The sequence below is a fragment of the Bos grunniens genome, chromosome 2, assembly GCF_055505025.1.
Source record: "Bos grunniens cultivar Pamir isolate PY7600 chromosome 2, Bosgru_T2T1.0, whole genome shotgun sequence".
NCBI classification, from domain to species: domain Eukaryota; kingdom Metazoa; phylum Chordata; class Mammalia; order Artiodactyla; family Bovidae; genus Bos; species Bos grunniens.
Genome location: NC_141166.1, coordinates 132,212,510 through 132,230,262, shown reverse-complemented (window position 1 = coordinate 132,230,262; position 17,753 = coordinate 132,212,510). Strand labels below are relative to the sequence as shown.

At 40.9% G+C, this 17,753-nt stretch overlaps 1 protein-coding gene across 4 annotated transcripts in view; it reads left to right on the top strand.

Moving 5' to 3' along the window:
* Positions 1-17,753, top strand: part of WDR33 (WD repeat domain 33) — a 109,798-nt gene that overhangs the window by 84,905 nt on the left and 7,140 nt on the right. For 3 of the 4 annotated variants that reach the window (XM_086362409.1, XM_086362418.1, XM_086362426.1), the window contains 11 exons: positions 5,048-5,174; positions 6,315-6,469; positions 6,558-6,636; positions 7,058-7,168; positions 7,537-7,631; positions 7,836-7,922; positions 8,154-8,293; positions 8,962-9,114; positions 9,747-10,835; positions 13,588-13,696; positions 16,564-17,002. In XM_086362409.1, coding sequence (XP_086218535.1) covers positions 5,048-5,174; positions 6,315-6,469; positions 6,558-6,636; positions 7,058-7,168; positions 7,537-7,631; positions 7,836-7,922; positions 8,154-8,293; positions 8,962-9,114; positions 9,747-10,835; positions 13,588-13,696; positions 16,564-17,002 — 2,584 coding nt within the window. The remainder of the gene's footprint in view (positions 1-5,047; positions 5,175-6,314; positions 6,470-6,557; positions 6,637-7,057; positions 7,169-7,536; positions 7,632-7,835; positions 7,923-8,153; positions 8,294-8,961; positions 9,115-9,746; positions 10,836-13,587; positions 13,697-16,563; positions 17,003-17,753) is intronic. The other variant, XM_086362435.1, reaches the window with a different exon arrangement.

Here is a 17,753-nt window from a genome sequence, read left to right as displayed (position 1 = left end):
CAAGTCATTTTTCCATGAGATAATAATTTATATAAGGTTAAGTTTTTATATATGGCATGCTAGGTCACAAAACCTAATATCTTTGAACTTAATTCAGTCATACCAAGTCCAAAAGCTTTCAATGAAAACTTGCATTCCCACCGAGGCTCTGAAGTGTATCTCCCTGGGACCCTAGGCACTGGTTAGTTCTGTACTGGCAAACCCAAGTGCTAACTGGCGTCAGTCAGTCCTTGAGTTTTGAATAGAAGGAAACCAGAGGCAGTTGCCGTTATATAGAGTAATAAAAGCACATGTTGGAGATTTCAATCAGTATAGAAGAGTAAATTGCTTCTTAAACCCGTACCATTTCTTCTCCCTACACTATTAACAGCTTATGTTTTCTTCTTTACAAATGGAGCTAAAATCTGCTTAAGATATTAGAAATCAGGTTTATTGAGATATAAATTATGTATAGTAACATTTACCCTGTTTAGGTGTACAGTTCTATGAATTTTAACAAATATATGCATGATAATCAAGATATATAACATTTTTGTCCCTCCAAAAAGTTCCTTCCAATTGCTTCATTTTTGTAACCATCACCATAATCAAGATATAAAGTCTGTCACTCCAAAACGTTTCCTCTTTCAGTTCCAACCTCAATTTTAATAGCTGTATTGTATTGAATTATATTGATGTACCTAAATTTTTCTAAATAGCCCTTTATTGATATAGATTGTTTCCAGTTTTAGAATTCAAATAAGGTCCAATAAATACCTTTAAATATAAATCTTGGTGTGCTTTTTACAGCTGCAAACATGGTGGATTCCTACCAGAGGGATTACAAAATTAAAGGCTGTAAGCATTAAAACATTTTGATTGGGCCAAAAGCCCCCAGAAAGTTGTGCTAATTTCCTTTTCAACCAGTTGTGTATAAAATGTCTATAACTCATTAACAGAATCCGCCTGCCAGTGCAGGAGACATGGGTTCAACCCCTGGGTGAGGAAGATCCCTTGGAGAAGGAGACGGCAACTCACTCCAGCATTCTTCCCTGGGAAGTGCCATGGACAGAGGAGCCTGGAGAGCTAGTCCATGGGATTGCAAAAGAATCGAACACAACTTAGTGACTAAACAACCATCTTAACACTGTGTCACCAAAATTAATTTTTGCCAATTTGATGGATAAGATATTACCTAGCAAAGTAGCTTGCATTTTTTTCTCATTTTAAAAGCACATCAGAAAGTTCATACACACAGTATCTACCCATGTTGTTTATGACTAAAACCACAATATTTTAGGAAATGTGGATAGAAAAATCTTACCTTTATTCTCACAATTTCCAGTATAATTTTCCTTTCCCGCTTATCTGTATGTACATTTTTATAATAATTGTTTATGTGCATTTTTATAATCATCTTTACAGCATATGCATAGTTTGTGCATGTATAGTTTGCTTTTTAAAAGTCCACTTTATTTCAGGGCATTTGTCTTTGTCCCCAGAAGCTTCATTGCAGTAGTTGTACGTTTCTTCTGTTTGGGGGCTGTGGCGCAGTTGATTTAGTCATTCCACTTCTAAACTATTTTATACTTTTTTACTATTATGAACAAGGTTTCAAATACCATGTTTTGAAACTAAGTTTTAAAAAATCCTTTAAAATTATTTTCTTAGGATAAATTTCTACTTGTTTGATTCTTCTGGATTTAAATGTGTCATATTGACAGGAGAGGGTAGAATTTCATCATTTGAAGTAGTTTTTGTCTCTTCATTGGGAATTCAGTAACTTTTTTTCCTGGGGAAGGAATCAGTTGCATATTAGTTTCCTTCTATGCCAGCTCAATCTATTTTCTCCTTTTTCATGAAAAATTATGAAAATGACTTACACTACTTGTAAAGATTTCATAAAGGTAATCAATCCATTAAGTAAATTAAAATTTTTAATTGACTTTTTTTCTCCAAAGACCATTTGTTTTCAGTGTTTTAAAGTTAGCAGATGACACACAGCGAGCTGCCCTTGCCCGTGCTCCCTCCATGCCCAGCCCTCACGCTTGTGGCACTTGCTGTCACCACACTCTCGCGTGTCCTCTCAGACACATGGTCTGTATTTTCAGCACGTGTGTGTCCTCTGTGTGTGTGTGTCTATTTAAGCCACAAAGGTTAGCAAGCTACACATACTTATTGTACATATCTTCTTAGATTATTTGTATTTATTTTTTTAAGTAGATAATATATGTACGTTTTTCAAAGATAAAATAATGAAAAGATTTGCATAGTCCCCCTTGTATTTCAGTACCCTGTCTGAAATATACCGTCCTTTGGTGAGTCTTTATGCATAGAAAAGCAGATATTCAGTAGTAAGGTACATATTTTTGTTTTCCTCTGTAACTCTCAAGCTGACCTTTCACATGTAATAAGGCAGTATGGAGTAGACGACAAGAGCAGTGGCTTAGGAGCCAGCTTGTTGCATTCATATATCGGCTCTGCCACATATCAAGTGTATAATTCTGGGCAAGTTAGTTAGCCTATCTGTGCTTTGTAATCAGATGTAAAATTATGGCTCAGTATACATACTCTGCTTAGAGTAGTACCACACATAAGGAGTATATGTGTTTGCTACTGCTATTATTTTTATTATTAGGGACAGTGACCAATAAAATAATATTCAAGAATCAGTCCAGACCAATTTGACTTATATTAGTGATATATATGAATATGGTGGCTCAGACGGTAAAGCGTCTGCCTACAATGTGGGAGACCCAGGTTCAGTCCCTGGGTTAGGAAGATCTCTTGGAGAAGGAAATGGTAACTCACTCCTCCAGTATTCTTGCCTGGAAAATCCCGTGGACCGAGAAGCCTGGTAGGCTACAGGCCATGGGGTCGCAGAGAGTCAGACATGACTGAGCGACTTCACTTTCACTTTCTTTTCAAGTTCATTTAACAAAAAGGGATGAATGGGATTTCTCACTTGTTTGAATTCTATTTAAATATTTCAGAAAAATTCCAAAAACAAAAGTAAAGCAACTAAAATATACTTTGTTGTTCCTTTCTTATGGGTTGATAGGGTTTTTTTTAGGGGGGGTTTGTTTTTGCATGTACGTTTTTAAACAGATATACTTTCTTTATGTAGTAAAAGTGTCTCAGAGAAAGTGAGGTAGAGGTGACTGCTGAGAATATGAACTTTTTTTGCATAGTGCATCACAGTTAAAAAAATACTTTCTCATGCACTTTCTACTCAAATTTGATAAAAATACAATATGAAAATACATATCTATACAATATGAAATTTTAGGTGATAGTGACCCATAAAGTTTTAAAATTCTCTGGTCATATCTTTTAAGGATAAAGTTATTAATAAGATTTAAAGTTCTTAAGGCAAGCAAGGGGCTGGGAGCTTGATTTATATTTCTATCCAGTTTTTCCATCCTTAGCTCTTAATGAAAAAAATTAAGGGAACAACAAAACCTCTTTTCCCTTTCCCTTTGTTGGTTACAAAATAATATATATTAATTGTAGGAAATATAAAAGCAGAAGACAGAGAAATAATTACCTTGAAATTACTGTTCAGTTTAATATTGTAACAGCTTGGTATCGAGGCTTCTTGCCTTTTTCCTCTATGTAGCTGGACACACAGTCCCTCATGTTATTAATTTGTTTGCTTTCTACAGTGATAGCATCAGGAATGCTATACACAGTTTTTTTTTTAATAAACTTAGTATCATGATCACTTTAATCATGCTGTTATCTATAAAATCATTTATAATAGGTGTATCATATTCTATTGAGCACATATGCCATACTAAAATTTAATTTGTAGTATATTTCCTACTCAAGAGCATTTAAAAATAAACTATATCAGTAAATATCCTTACAAATCAAATTTTATGGACACACATTATATCCTTATGATCATTTCTGAGACATGGAGTTATTGGGTTGTAGGTCATACTCTTTTTTTCATGCTTTTTCATACACATTGCCAAACTGCTCTCCAGATAGTTGGTACCTTCTGAGTGCTTACTAGCACAGGGATGGTCTTTAGTTAAGTCCTTGCCTATTTGAGGTGCGAATTCCCCTTCTCTCCAGTGCCTCTAGAACCATCTCTTCTTCCTTCCTTCCCGATTTTTCTGTTCTTCTGTATCCTTCCTCCTTCCCACTTCATAGAAGCTGGATTTGATCCAGGTTAGAGAAGGAGCTATTTCAAATGCTGTTTACTTCTCTCCATTTGCTTCTTAGTGCATTTGCTGTATAAAATACTCTTGAAGCTCTTTTTGTATGGCAACCAAGTTTTCAAAAATCATGCTCTTTTTTTTTTTTTTTTTTTCAGTTTTGTAAATTCTGATTTTTGCTTTAGTGATTTTTAGTAAGCTTAGTCTATTACGCGTGTGAAGTAACTACAGTGGTTAAGAGAACTACTATCCCTAATCCAGGAGACTGGGTTCAGATTCTAGCTCCTGTTCTTGTTGAAGAGAACAGCTTTCCTCAGGATTTTGTGAGGATTTAAAGAGGTGATGATTGTAAGTGCTTCATACACTGCCTATCATATAGTGAGCACTTGATTGTCTAGCTTTTATTATCATCTCATCTGACATAAGTGTGAGTGAAACAGGGATTATTTTTCTCATTCTATATTTCAGGAAATGATATCAGAAAGATGGAATGCTTTTCCTATTGTCACGTCTAGAAAGTGATGATGTCTGGATTTATAACTTAAGATCTGTAGGGACTGCTGCAAAGTAGGAAAGCTAAAGTGAACAAGAGTTGTTTCTAATACTTAGGATAATACACAGAAGATCATGAAAAGTTTGAAAAGCTTTATATACAGGGGCCTGAGAGGTAAAGCTTCCAAAAAGTCTTGACTGGCCTACCAGCAAGTAAGTGAGAATAGTTCCAGAAGAGAAATGGTTCCTGTGCCTTGTGGCATAGGACAGGTTGCATTTTAAAGTTTAAGAAGACTGAGCACTAGGATCAAAGCATTTAATAGATTTCTCTACTTTGGTTTAAATTAGAATGGAGTCCTGTTTTAAATATCTATGCTGATTAGGTTTTTATCTTAACTTGTTTCCGACAGGGCACGGTGCTGATGTGAAGTGTGTAGACTGGCATCCAACGAAAGGGTTAGTTGTTTCAGGAAGTAAAGATAGTCAACAGCCAATCAAGTTCTGGGATCCCAAGACTGGGCAGAGTCTTGCAACACTGTAAGTGATAGGAACCCCACCTTGATCCTTAAAAAAAGGGGAGCACAGCTGACTGGATTGTTAACTCTTAGCCTTCTTTCCTTTCATGTATTCCTGAAAAAGTAGTGTAGACAGTAGATGGATTCTTATCTATAGGCCTTTTATTTATTAAATATGGTTTCTCTCTGAATTCCTCATCAAGTCAGGCTTGATGTTTGTTCTCCCACATACATGTAAATTTAATTTGGGTATCGTGGGGGTGAGGGGTAGGGAGGAGGTGGTTATTACTACCACTCTAGGTTACTCATAACACTGATACACTTGGCACTATGTAGAGTTGATATGTGTGCCACGTGTGAGACAGCCCCCTTTCTCCTTCTCCCTACAGCTCTTCAGAGGTAGGGAGGGAAAAAACAGAGGGAAACAGAGAAGTTTTCCCTCTGTTTTTAAATCAGTTTTAATTTTTTTTTTCTGAGGTGTTTAGTTACAATGCAGCCACATCGTAAAATTTTCTCTTTGACTCATCTGTGAACATTCACAGTTCATTTAATATTGATTGATTGTTGTTGATTTTTTTTTTCCAACTAAGCAGCTGTTTCCTAGTCCCTCTGATTGAGAACTGAGCCATGTCCAGAGTGAGCTGGTTGGCAGCAAGGCTGCTTTGTTGCACAGCTCCAGTGGCCACGAGCAAATAGAACACGTTGTTAATGGTGCTCCTAGGAGACGTGTATTGTCCTGGCCTCAGCAGTTGCAGAGTCTTTAGTTCAAATTAACCCTCAAACTGTCTCAAGTTCTTTTTTAACGTTTGACTTAATAAGAGCAGGTTATTGAATTTCTAAAATTTAATGAGTTTTATTGTATATTAATTTATGTGTTCAAGTGCTTTCCTTGCTTCACAGATAAAATTTTCTACCCAGTTGAAGTTCTGCTGCTGTTTTAAATTGGTCAGTAAAAACTGCTTAGATAATGGACATTATTTCTGTCTTTGACCTATTTCTTTCATGTATATTTTAACGGTAGTCCTGTAATGTTACATGCGCTTTACTTCTAGGCCAAACTTCTTCCATCTTGACTACCGTGTGCTTTTCAAGAAAATGACCATTGATTTACACTTGTTTTGAATTCTGACCAAGGATTATTTTCTTGGTACTTTGTTTCTAGTCATGCCCATAAAAACACAGTAATGGAAGTGAAATTAAATCTCAATGGCAACTGGCTACTCACAGCATCACGTGACCACCTCTGTAAACTTTTCGACATCCGAAATCTGAAAGAAGAGCTTCAAGTCTTCCGAGGTCATAAGAAAGAAGCTACAGGTCAGTAGCTATGATATGCTTCTCATTCTATCACTGTAGAATTCTGACATCCTAATAATTTTGTTTTTCTCTATGTTTTTGTTTACAGCTGTGGCCTGGCATCCTGTTCATGAAGGACTTTTTGCCAGTGGAGGGTCTGATGGCTCTTTGTTATTTTGGCATGTTGGGTATGTGGCACTCACTACATAAAGAAGTTGTAAATTATATGAAGACCACACCCGAAAGTGAAAAAAATGATAGTGTGTTGTATTTTTCTCTGAGTGTTCATATGTCCTGTATCTGTAAACCCAGTTTGGAATAGAAAACATAGCACTTCTCTTTCTGGCTATGGAAGTCATAAAGGGAGAGGAAGACCAACTTCCTTGTTTCCTGTGATAAGGTAATTTCTAAGGCACTTCCCCTCTGAAGTGCTCTTTGGAAAAATGTTATTGATCACAACTGGGTACCTCTGAAACATGTGGAATTGACCAGATTCAAAGTTACCAAGTTTGGTAGCTTTGTATTACGCTAAAAGAAAGTACCTTCTTTGGCAGAGGAGAAGCTGAGTAACTTTTGTGAAAAAGACTGCTTTCTGTGGTGCCGTTACAGAGTAGAGAAAGAAGTGGGTGGAATGGAGATGGCCCATGAAGGAATGATCTGGAGTCTGGCTTGGCATCCCCTTGGACATATTCTCTGCTCAGGCTCAAATGACCATACTAGGTAAGCTTTATGTCAAAAGTAACAAGGAATTGCTGTGTTTATGGAGCAGCTGGAGATAAATGCATATTTAGTCCATTCATAGATGAATGTATTTATTTATTTTCTAACTTACTTTTAAGGACATGTTCGCAGTGGTTTATAAATACACATATTACAAGGAGATTGAGTATTGAATATGACTTTGTTATTTGAATTTTGTTTTACCTTCTAATTTGAAAAAAACTCTCTACATTAAAAATTTTTAGAATAGGGCATTTTAAAACTTTGTTGTTTTTGCCAGAGGACTGCTTACTACTACTGTTAAAAACCAGAGATACACTGAAACTCTGCTCCTCTCCTCTTCCCTCCAAATACTTTTATTTTGACAGCAAATTTTGGACCCGAAACCGACCAGGTGATAAAATGCGAGATCGATACAACCTCAACCTATTACCTGGAATGTCTGAAGATGGAGTGGAATATGGTGAGGTTCTTGCATGTTTATTCTTCTTTGAAATATGATATTCTGTAATAAAAGTGTTAAGTATTGAGAAGATTATGTAAAATGAATTTTAGTTTTATAGTTTATTGATTTATGAATCTCTAACAATTTTTATCAAGTGTTAATTTTATTGGCCCACTACATTCATGAAATCTCTATTGACAATGGCTATATTCCTATTTATAGATGACCTTGAACCTAATAGTCTGGCAGTAATTCCAGGGATGGGAATACCAGAACAACTAAAATTAGCTATGGAACAAGAACAGATGGGTAAGAGAAGTTGTTGCTATAAATTTAACTTTTTCTGTAATTTTACCTGTTTCCTATAATTGTGATAGTAAGTTATTTTGAAAATGTCAAAATGATGTATGTTGAGAAGCATTGATAAAAGTGATATAAGCTGTATAATATTTAGAATTTGTTCTTTCAAAAATACATTCACTGGTGAGGTGGCCATTTTCTTTCATTTCCTTGGCTAACCGCTTCTCTTCTTGGTTGCAGGGAAAGATGAATCAAATGAAATTGAAATGACAATTCCAGGTTTAGATTGGGGAATGGAGGAGGTAATGCAGAAGGATCAGAAAAAAGTGCCTCAGAAGAAGGTTCCGTATGCAAAACCTATCCCTGCTCAGTTCCAGCAGGTGAGCAACTCCAAGGGCACCCTCATCCCCTCCCTATGCCCTCCTCATGCGCTGGGGAACTGGTGAGTCTCACTGATGTGCAAGGATAGGTCTCCCTTATGTTATCTCATCTGTTGAAGGTATGTCTGTCTGTACTATAGACTTTCTGGAGCTTTCTTCACGTATTTCAGGCATTATTAGACATAGTCTCCATCTGCTGCTTTGCAGTTAGTGCTGAGTTTGTCATGAATCTTCTCTGGATATTCTTTTATTCTCACCTTGTTATTATCCAAGCTATTGGAAGAAGAAAAGAGACTTGGAGTGGAAAGAGTATGTTGACACTCTTCAGCATATTTTTTCTGTCTTCCACTTTGTTTGTCCCTCACACAACGTGCAAAAGTGTACACGCCCTTTTGAAGAGGCAGGCAGTCTTTGCATCTTAATAGCATGTGAAATCTTGCAGCTTTTTCAACTTGGCAGTTTCTACCTAGTAATGTGCTTTGCCTAATTCTATTCCTGTGTCACTAAGAATTAGAGAATTAGAGTTAGAAATAAAGATAATTTACCAGCTGCATGAACTTGTATTCACCAGGTTGGAATGAGCTGGTGATATTATAGAAAGGTTTTCTCATTCTGTCATTATAATTTACACACTTAGGGTATACTTTAATGTTCTCTTCATTCCCAAGGCATGGATGCAAAATAAAGTTCCAATTCCTGCCCCAAACGAGGTATTGAATGACAGAAAAGAAGACATTAAATTGGAAGAGAAGAAAAAAACACAAGCAGAAATCGAACAAGAGATGGCCACATTACAGTATACTAACCCACAACTTCTGGAGGTGCGTGACACTTTTGAGGGAATTCAAGATGATCTAAGAAAGTAGTGGTTAATGTTTTTTTATTGATCTGCCCTTGAGGAGAAGGAAAGGAACTCTTACATGGGTCAGATGAGCAGTATAATTTCTTATTGCTACATTAGGAAGCTAGTTTCTAGCAGAATCCTGTTTCTAAGACTTTTAAAACCAGACCAGTCAAGCAATGAGTAGACCTCAGTTGAACATACATTTTTAATAGACAAGGTAAAACCAACAGTTTCAATTTGGAGTCACATATTTATCCATAGATAAAAGAATTTTCTGTTAGCTTTAGAGCAGGTGGTTTGTTCTTTTTTTTTCTACCTTGGAAGCTACTTAGAATGATAAAACACTAGTAAATTGTTGTGCTTTCCCCGATCAAGATGGATATGAATAGTCCTGGCTGCTGTTTCCCAGCACCTGGAAAGAAGCATTTTAGAGTCTGGAAGCCTGAGTACCTTCAGAACATATGAATATCATATGGATTCTAGTTATAGTTGGGGCATTAAGAGGTCAATCAATAATGTCTTTATGTTTGTTTTGAGATTCCCCAAACAAAATAAGTGATAGTAATAATGTCATATTTATTAGCATGCCTTTTCTCTCTTTCTTTCTAGCAACTTAAAATTGAAAGACTTGCACAGAAACAGGCTGAGCAGATTCAGCCTCCTCCTTCATCTGGCACCCCTCTCCTGGGACCCCAGCCCTTTCCAGGACAAGGTCCAATGTCTCAGATTCCTCAAGGTTTTCAACAGCCTCATCCATCTCAGCAGCTGTCAATGAACATGGCTCAAATGGGGCCTCCAGGTCCACAGGGACAGTTTAGACCCCCTGGACCACAGGGACAAATGGGACCACAAGGCCCTCCACTGCATCAGGGGGGTGGGGGGCCGCAAGGATTCATGGGACCACAAGGGCCCCAGGGACCGCCCCAGGGGTTGCCAAGGCCTCAGGACATGCATGGGCCCCAGGGAATACAAAGGCATCCTGGACCTCATGGCCCTCTGGGACCTCAAGGACCACCTGGACCCCAGGGTAATGCTGGTCCTCAGGGTCATATGGGTCCTCAGGGCCCACCTGGCCCACAAGGTCACATAGGCCCCCAAGGCCCACCTGGTCCCCAGGGTCACTTGGGCCCTCAGGGACCTCCTGGTACTCAAGGTATGCAGGGACCACCTGGTCCCAGAGGAATGCAAGGACCTCCCCATCCTCACGGGATACAAGGCGGGCCAGGGTCTCAAGGGATCCAAGGTCCTGTGTCTCAGGGACCTCTGATGGGATTGAATCCAAGAGGAATGCAGGGTCCTCCAGGCCCCCGAGAGAACCAGGGTCCTGCTCCCCAAGGGATGATGCTGGGTCACCCACCTCAAGAGATGAGAGGTCCTCATCCTCCAAGTGGACTGCTGGGACATGGCCCTCAGGAGATGCGAGGTCCTCAGGAGATGCGAGGCATGCAGGGCCCTCCACCCCAAGGATCGATGCTGGGCCCTCCCCAGGAATTGAGGGGGCCTCCAGGCTCACAAGGTCAGCAGGGGCCGCCCCAGGGCTCTTTGGGACCTCCACCCCAGGGTGGCATGCAAGGGCCCCCTGGACCTCAGGGACAGCAGAACCCGGCAAGAGGGCCACATCCATCTCAAGGGCCAATACCATTCCAGCAGCAGAAAACAGCTCTGCTAGGTGATGGGCCCCGGGCCCCCTTCAACCAGGTATTACTTATTTCCAACTTGTAGACATTACACTTTGGGAAAATACACTCCACACTGAGGCAGCACTTCAAAATGCTGTGAAAGGAAGGAACAGCTGGTGTAGACGTCTCAAGTAGTGACAGTGGCTTGAGAATAGCATCATGACTGAAGGAAGAAAGAGTAATTAAGTAGATCATTAAATATATTGCAACAGAATCTTTACTCTCAGCCTCTTCCAGAAGAACTCCCGATTGAATACAGTTCATATTTGTCTCAGGGCTCTAAAAGAGCTGTGGTGCTGAGGAGGGAGCATGGGGGCTCCAGGTCTATTCTGCTGCCTTTTCTGGGCTCTTTATTTCATAGGCTGGTGTTTCATGGGCTTCCAGACAACTGAGCCACTGCCTGCCAGCTCTACTTTTAAGATAGTCTGGGATGTTTAACTCTTGAATATACTGTAGACTATGTTCTCACTATTTTCATTTCGTTGAATACTTTTAGAGATATGAGTTCAGAATTGCATGTTTTCAAATGGTGACCCTTTGGATGAAACTCTATTCAAATTGTTTTTAGTTCACGTATAAGAATATTTTCAAGAGGAAGTATTTTTGCAGAAATTTTCTTGGCTCTCTTTAGAGAATTCTGTTACTGTCAGCCAAGTTTTTTTAAACCCATCTGCTGAGCTGTGCTTGAGAGGTAGTGGAAGTTCAGTTTTCTTGGGCCGAATTACAGAAGAATGCATGGGCACTGTTTGGCTCTGTGGGTTTTTATGTTTTACTGAATTTCATAGTCTGAAAGAATTATTTGGGTAAGAACAACTTTGTTTGTGTCCTTGAAGTCAGTCATGGACCAAAGTGAGTGAATGAACCACTGTTGATTCCCTGGGTCTTCACCTTTTGAAAAGCACTTGATTCCCGCCGAAGAGGGCCTGTTGTGGATGCTGTGTGTAGAACATACACCACCTCTGAGTGTCTGTGATGTGAAGGTGACCAGTGGATTCACCGAATTAAAATAACTAGATTATGGTCCTCTTCAGCACATCTTCCAGAAGTTAAAAATGGCATAGCAATGAAGAATTTGATGGCATTTGAATCTATTTCCAGAATTTATTGGGCACATTTCAGAACTTAGGATGTTTAATAAATCTAAGTTTACCATCCAGAACTGTCCTAAAACTTAAAAATATTTTATATTTTATTAATACAGTGTATATTTGTGTGTGTGTTTTATATTCAGTTCAGTTCAGTTGCTCAGTCGTGTCCTACTCTTTACAACCCCATGGACTGCAGCACACCAAGCCTCCCTGTCCATCACCAACTCCCGGAGTTTTTATATTATATTTATATTATAAATATTTATAATATTTACCTACCTAACCTTATGTTAGTGAATGAACAGCTTTCATTTTGTAGGCTAAAAATATGATGAACTTTAGCTATCACTTTGCGACTGAAATTATATAAACGTGTCAGATTCCAGAGGACAGGTCTGTGGGAACAATTTAATGTTTTTATTGTATCATATAGTAGAAGATTTTAGACATGAAAAGCAAAATGGCTCTAAAATTTAATTTACCTGTAGAAATACTGGAGTGAAAATGGAGGATTAATACATTAGAGGGCATTTCACGTCTCAGAAGTTGTCTGATGAAAAGCTTTGCTTATATTTCTTATGCTGATATCTGACTTTCTTCACCTTGATCAGGTCAGTTATTTAAGCCAATCATTATAATTGGTTAAATTTAATGGAATTGCTTTCAAGTGTTAAGGTGATAACATGAAAGATGTTGAAAAGAGCTGCCCTCCAGTAAAAGGCGCAGGACACAAAGGCGTGTGGACGTTAGTGGTACTGAGTCCATGGTGGCAGTGTTTAACTGCGGAGCTTGAGTGAGTCCTGCCGAGGCTGCTCTTGTAGCTAGTTTGGAATGTGAAAGCAGTTTTGCTGTTGATGGTAGGTTCAGTCACTAATGCATTTTTTATATGAAGGAATGACTAGATGTATATTTGATTATTTGTCAGGAGTCCAGATTCAAGATCACTGGACAGTGTGGGGAATCAGAATTTAGAAATGGCTAGGTAAAAATACAGAATATTATTTATTCTGTGGAACAAGGACTAGGAACAAGCTAAGGTTGAGCTCTGGGGCTGCAGAGCAAGGAGGTTATGAGGATCAGAGCAGCAAGTACATGTCAGACAGAAGCTGTGAGAACCCAGGAGCCCTAGCGAGCAGTGGGTGCTGGGCTCAGGGGAGTTAGCCAGTAGAGAGAAGGCAGTGAAAGGAGAGAGCAGTGAGTGAGCGCCTTGCTCAGCAGGGGGCCCTTTCCTATGCTCCTGCCCCCATCTTTTAAACCTACTCATAACCTTTTGAGAGGATGAATTATTTTCTGTAGCTGGAAAGGGATTATGGATGCAAGAGCAGAATTTACCTGTCCTGGAAGGTCTCCAGGTCTTTACTTTTGCCAGAAATTCCATCTCTGTGCAGTGTTGTTTTTATGTTATGATTTCCGACTTTCCATTGAGGTTTTGGCTTGGAATTACAACTGAAGATCTAGCTTTAAATAAACCTATCAGCAGGTTTGAAATATATGTTTCCTTTTATTATGGTCAGAGAAATATCTTCTTTCCCCCGATATAAGGACGGTTCTGCTAGCTGTTTATGTATTGCTGGAAGATTTGCGGCAACGTAGTATTTTTATCTTGTCACATTATGATAAAATTGCTGTTCATGAAGCATAAGCCTTTGATTTCACACCCCCGCTTTAAACACATCTTTTCAGGAAGGACAGAACGCAGGCCCCCCACCCCTGATACCAGGACTAGGGCAGCAGGGAGCACAAGGTCGCATCCCCCCTCTTAACCCTGGACAAGGACCTGGCCCTAACAAAGGTAAATATCTGCTCGGCTGAATAAGAGATTATATTCTACCTCCTTTGGGTAAATTTTTCAATAGTTTTACTGGTAAGTAATTGATAGAATGTGATCATTTGAACCTCTAGGAAAAATAAGAGCATAGTCAATTCGGTCATAGCTTTGCCTTATGCTGTCTTCATAGATTTGCTTTGGTTAGCCTGAATGCTGCGCAGAGGGCACAACTCCTCACTACCAGAGGCGGGAGATGAAACCGCTTGGACAGCCACCAGGAGAGCAGGGCCTGTGCTGCAAGCCAGCCTTGTCCTCCTGGGAATGGGAGTGGTTCCTGTGTTAATCCAATGCAAGTGTATCTTATTAGCATGCCAGAAAACTGAACTGTTTCGGTCTGAGTTTTTGATGGGATAAGGAATTCAGTTTTAGCAGTGTTTCTAGTATTATCCCTCCTTCCCCTCAAGTTGTGTCAGGCAGTGTTTCCTGGTGGCATTGTTCTGTACCTTTGAGAGGACGAAAGCTGTGTTCCAGTGTGTTGTGCCCCAGATTGTGGATACTGTGAAAAGCAGAGTTAAGAATTTTCAGTGTAGGCTCTGTGGACATTAAGAATCAACCCTGAGTATCAACAGGGGGCACGTGCAGGAGCCACCGTCTTGTTTTGCAAGGTGTTCAGCTCTCCCAGGAGTGTGGGAAGAGCAGGAGTGTAGTGGGGAGGGGCAGCGCTGGAGGCAGTTAGAGGGTGGGGCTGGGAGGGACGTGGATGGATGGAGTTGCTGCCTTTTCACGGAGGAACACACCAGAGAATCATGAATATCGTGGAGACATCACTGCAGAGAACGAGACCCCTTTTCAGTTGTAATTGGCTAAGCCCACAGCACCTTGTAGTACATGTGAGGTTCTGCCCCGATTTGATCAGATTAGGCAAAGTCCTTGTCAGCATATTCAACCCCGGGGCTTTGGGAATTTAAAGCTTAGCTGTGAATTTATGCGATTTGTTAGAAATAGGAAGGGAGAGGTAAAAGAATTAGGAGAATGTTTCTTCTAGTCTTACCAAGTGGAAGTGGTGACCACCAGGGAAAAAGAAAGCATCAAGAGCCAATCTCTGGATTTGGGGACCCTGAGAAAAGAAGTCTGTTACCCACAAGGTACAGCCATCAGCAAACTGAGAGCCTGCCTCTCTCCCTCTCCCCTACCTGTGTCTGTCTCCACCTACTTCCCTTTCTTCCTTGCTCTTCCCCTTTTCTCTTCACTCCCCCCCAACCCCCACCCCTCTCCTCTTCCTCCTCTCTTTCTCCTCCCAGGGACCAAAGGGAGAAGGGGGAGCCGAGAAAGTGGCCCTGCCATCCCCCACTGGATTAACCAGCGCCGCCGCCCGCTCACCGGCGGCCACATCCCTTCTTATTTGTAGTGGTGGGTTTCTTTCCTTGGAGGAGCCAGGGTACTTTTAAGCATGGTAGAGGTAATGGGAGGATTGTTATTCATGGGTAAGTCCAAATGGGATGTGTTCAGCTTCCTCAGGTCAAAGGTCTGCAGTGTCTGAGGTCACACCACTCTACATGAAGTCAGAGAATGAGCCATTAGCTGCAGGATCACACTGGGAAGTGAGGGGCTGTTTACCAGGAGGAAATGAGCCTTGAGGTATTTGAACAAAATGGCAGCTTAGAAGACACTTTCCTCAGCGTGGGAGGACTGGCTTAATGGAAGGAAAGTAGGCAGAGGGGATGGAAAAAGCTAAAGAGAAGAGACTTGTCTAATGATGTTTTTAGAAGGAAAACACTTCTCATGGTGTATTTTTCTACTGAGATTTCCAAGTTTTTTACCCATGTTGAATGATGAAGAGGAATTGAAATGGCTAAGAGAGATGAGTAAAAATGAAAGAGGAAGGTGTTGGGAGGGTAAGGATTACGACTGTGACGTAAGGAAAGGAAGTTTGTCTTTATTGCTGGGAAAAAACAGTAAAAGTCATGAGCTGGGAAAGTGCAGGGATGACATTTTTAGAAGTTAGAAGCAAGAGTGTCCCTTTAGCTACGTACCTTAAAAAAATATTTGATTTAAATTGTATGTTGACAGAAAAGAGATGCACATTTACAATGGCTGCAGTCATCATTCAGTAGCCAGGAAAACAAACCCCTTTACAGTTGGGAGATAAACTAAGTGTAATTGGTCTCTTTCCGTTTTTATTCAGTAACTATACAGCATATATTAAAATATTTATTAAAAGAAATCTTTAATTTCCAAACACTGTGAAGAATGGTGATGATACTGTGATGAAGAATCCAGAAAAAGTGTTTATATAAACCCTGAAACTGAAGGACAGCAGGGCACCCAGCAGTTATTAGAGAAGCCCATGCTTCCACGTACACTACAGAGGATTTTGTTAAGAATCAAAGCATCAGCTAACAAATCAGGTTAGATGGACTAGGAGTTAAAGGAAAGACCTCAGGGCAGTGTGGGCCCAGTGGCCCTGTGGTGGGCTTTGCAGGCTGTTACGAGTGCAGAGGTGAATTTGTCTACTTGGCTTCCTGGCCGACCTTCAGCATGAGTTCCCTGGGTGTGGAGCAGTGGGCCCAGCAACACTCTGAAGGAATGGGGGCAGGAAGGGAGGCTTATCCTTATACCTGTGATGTTCTTGTGCTCTAAATGAGCCTTCACTGCGGCTGTTGAGTTGCTTAGCCAGTGAATTGATGAAGTTGAAATCTGTATCCCCAAACCCTTGTTCTTTTCATTATATGATGCCTTAGAGACATTTGTCTCCTAAGTACGCTGGGAACCAAGGAGGGAAAACACTCTCAATAAAAGACTGCATTCTGAAATTTTAAGATGCTGAAAATCAGACCTGTGTTGACAGGACTCCTGGAAGACAAGGTAAACATCAGTTTTGTTTCCTTTAGGTGATTCGCGCGGCCCTCCAAACCATCACATGGGCCCAATGTCAGAGAGGCGGCACGAGCAGAGCAGCGGCCCTGAGCACGGTCCCGAGAGGGGGCCTTTCCGGGGCAGCCAGGACTGCAGGGGTCCCCCTGATAGGCGTGGCCCTCACCCCGAATTCCCTGATGACTTCAGCAGACCAGACGACTTCCACCCCGACAAGCGCTTTGGCCACCGGTTACGAGAATTTGAGGGGCGAGGAGGCCCTTTACCACAAGAAGAGAAGTGGAGGCGTGGGGGCCCTGGGCCTCCATTCCCCCCTGACCACAGGGAGTTCAGTGAAGGGGATGCCCGGGGTGCAGCCCGGGGCCCCCCAGGGGCGTGGGAAGGCCGCAGACCTGGAGACGACCGCTTCCCCCGGGACCCTGAGGACCCGCGGTTCCGAGGGCGCAGAGAAGAAAGGTGGGCCAGACACTGTATGGGTCCATGTCCTCCTCCCTGGAGCTTCCCATCTGTTCTGTCCACATGGATCTCTTTCCTCCTTCACTGGGGGAAGAGTGCCCTCCCCTCTCTAGGTTTTGTGTTTAGACCTAATATGCCTTTTAACATCTATGTGGTTCTTTATTATCTCTGCAGTTTAGAAATCTTTTTGCTTATTTCTTGGTCCTTTTAAACAGATGGGTGGGCCTGTGTACTATAAAGTTACTTGGATTTGAATAGAAATCTCCAGGTTCTCTTGGTTAGAATGATGAAATATGAGACATCTAGACAGAGAATAAAGGAATTATTGAGTAGATAGTTTTTGTGTAATTGCTTAAAGATGTTAACAAAATGCAATCAAGCTGAAGAATAATCTTGCTGTTCAAATAGGCTGAGGTCAGGCTTGGACACTTGACTTGTTTGGGGTAAAAAAAGGAATAGAGGAAGTAGGGAGTAAAAAGAATTAGTGAAATCTCAAGTGAGACTCAAAATAATCAATGATAATAATTATTTGCTGTCTGCCAGATGTTACTTCATTCAGTTGTTGCAGTGAGTTGTGAGTTTAGGTGTTACTGTCAGCCTGCACAGGTGAGGGATGCCACTGAGAGAGCAGTTGCTTGACTTTGGGAGGTCCCATGGATGGTACGTGTAAGAGCAGCTCCCGGTCTGGCCATCCAGTTGGCAGAGCCATGCTCTGCTGCGCAGCACCCCTGTCTTCCTGCCTCAGTCATCT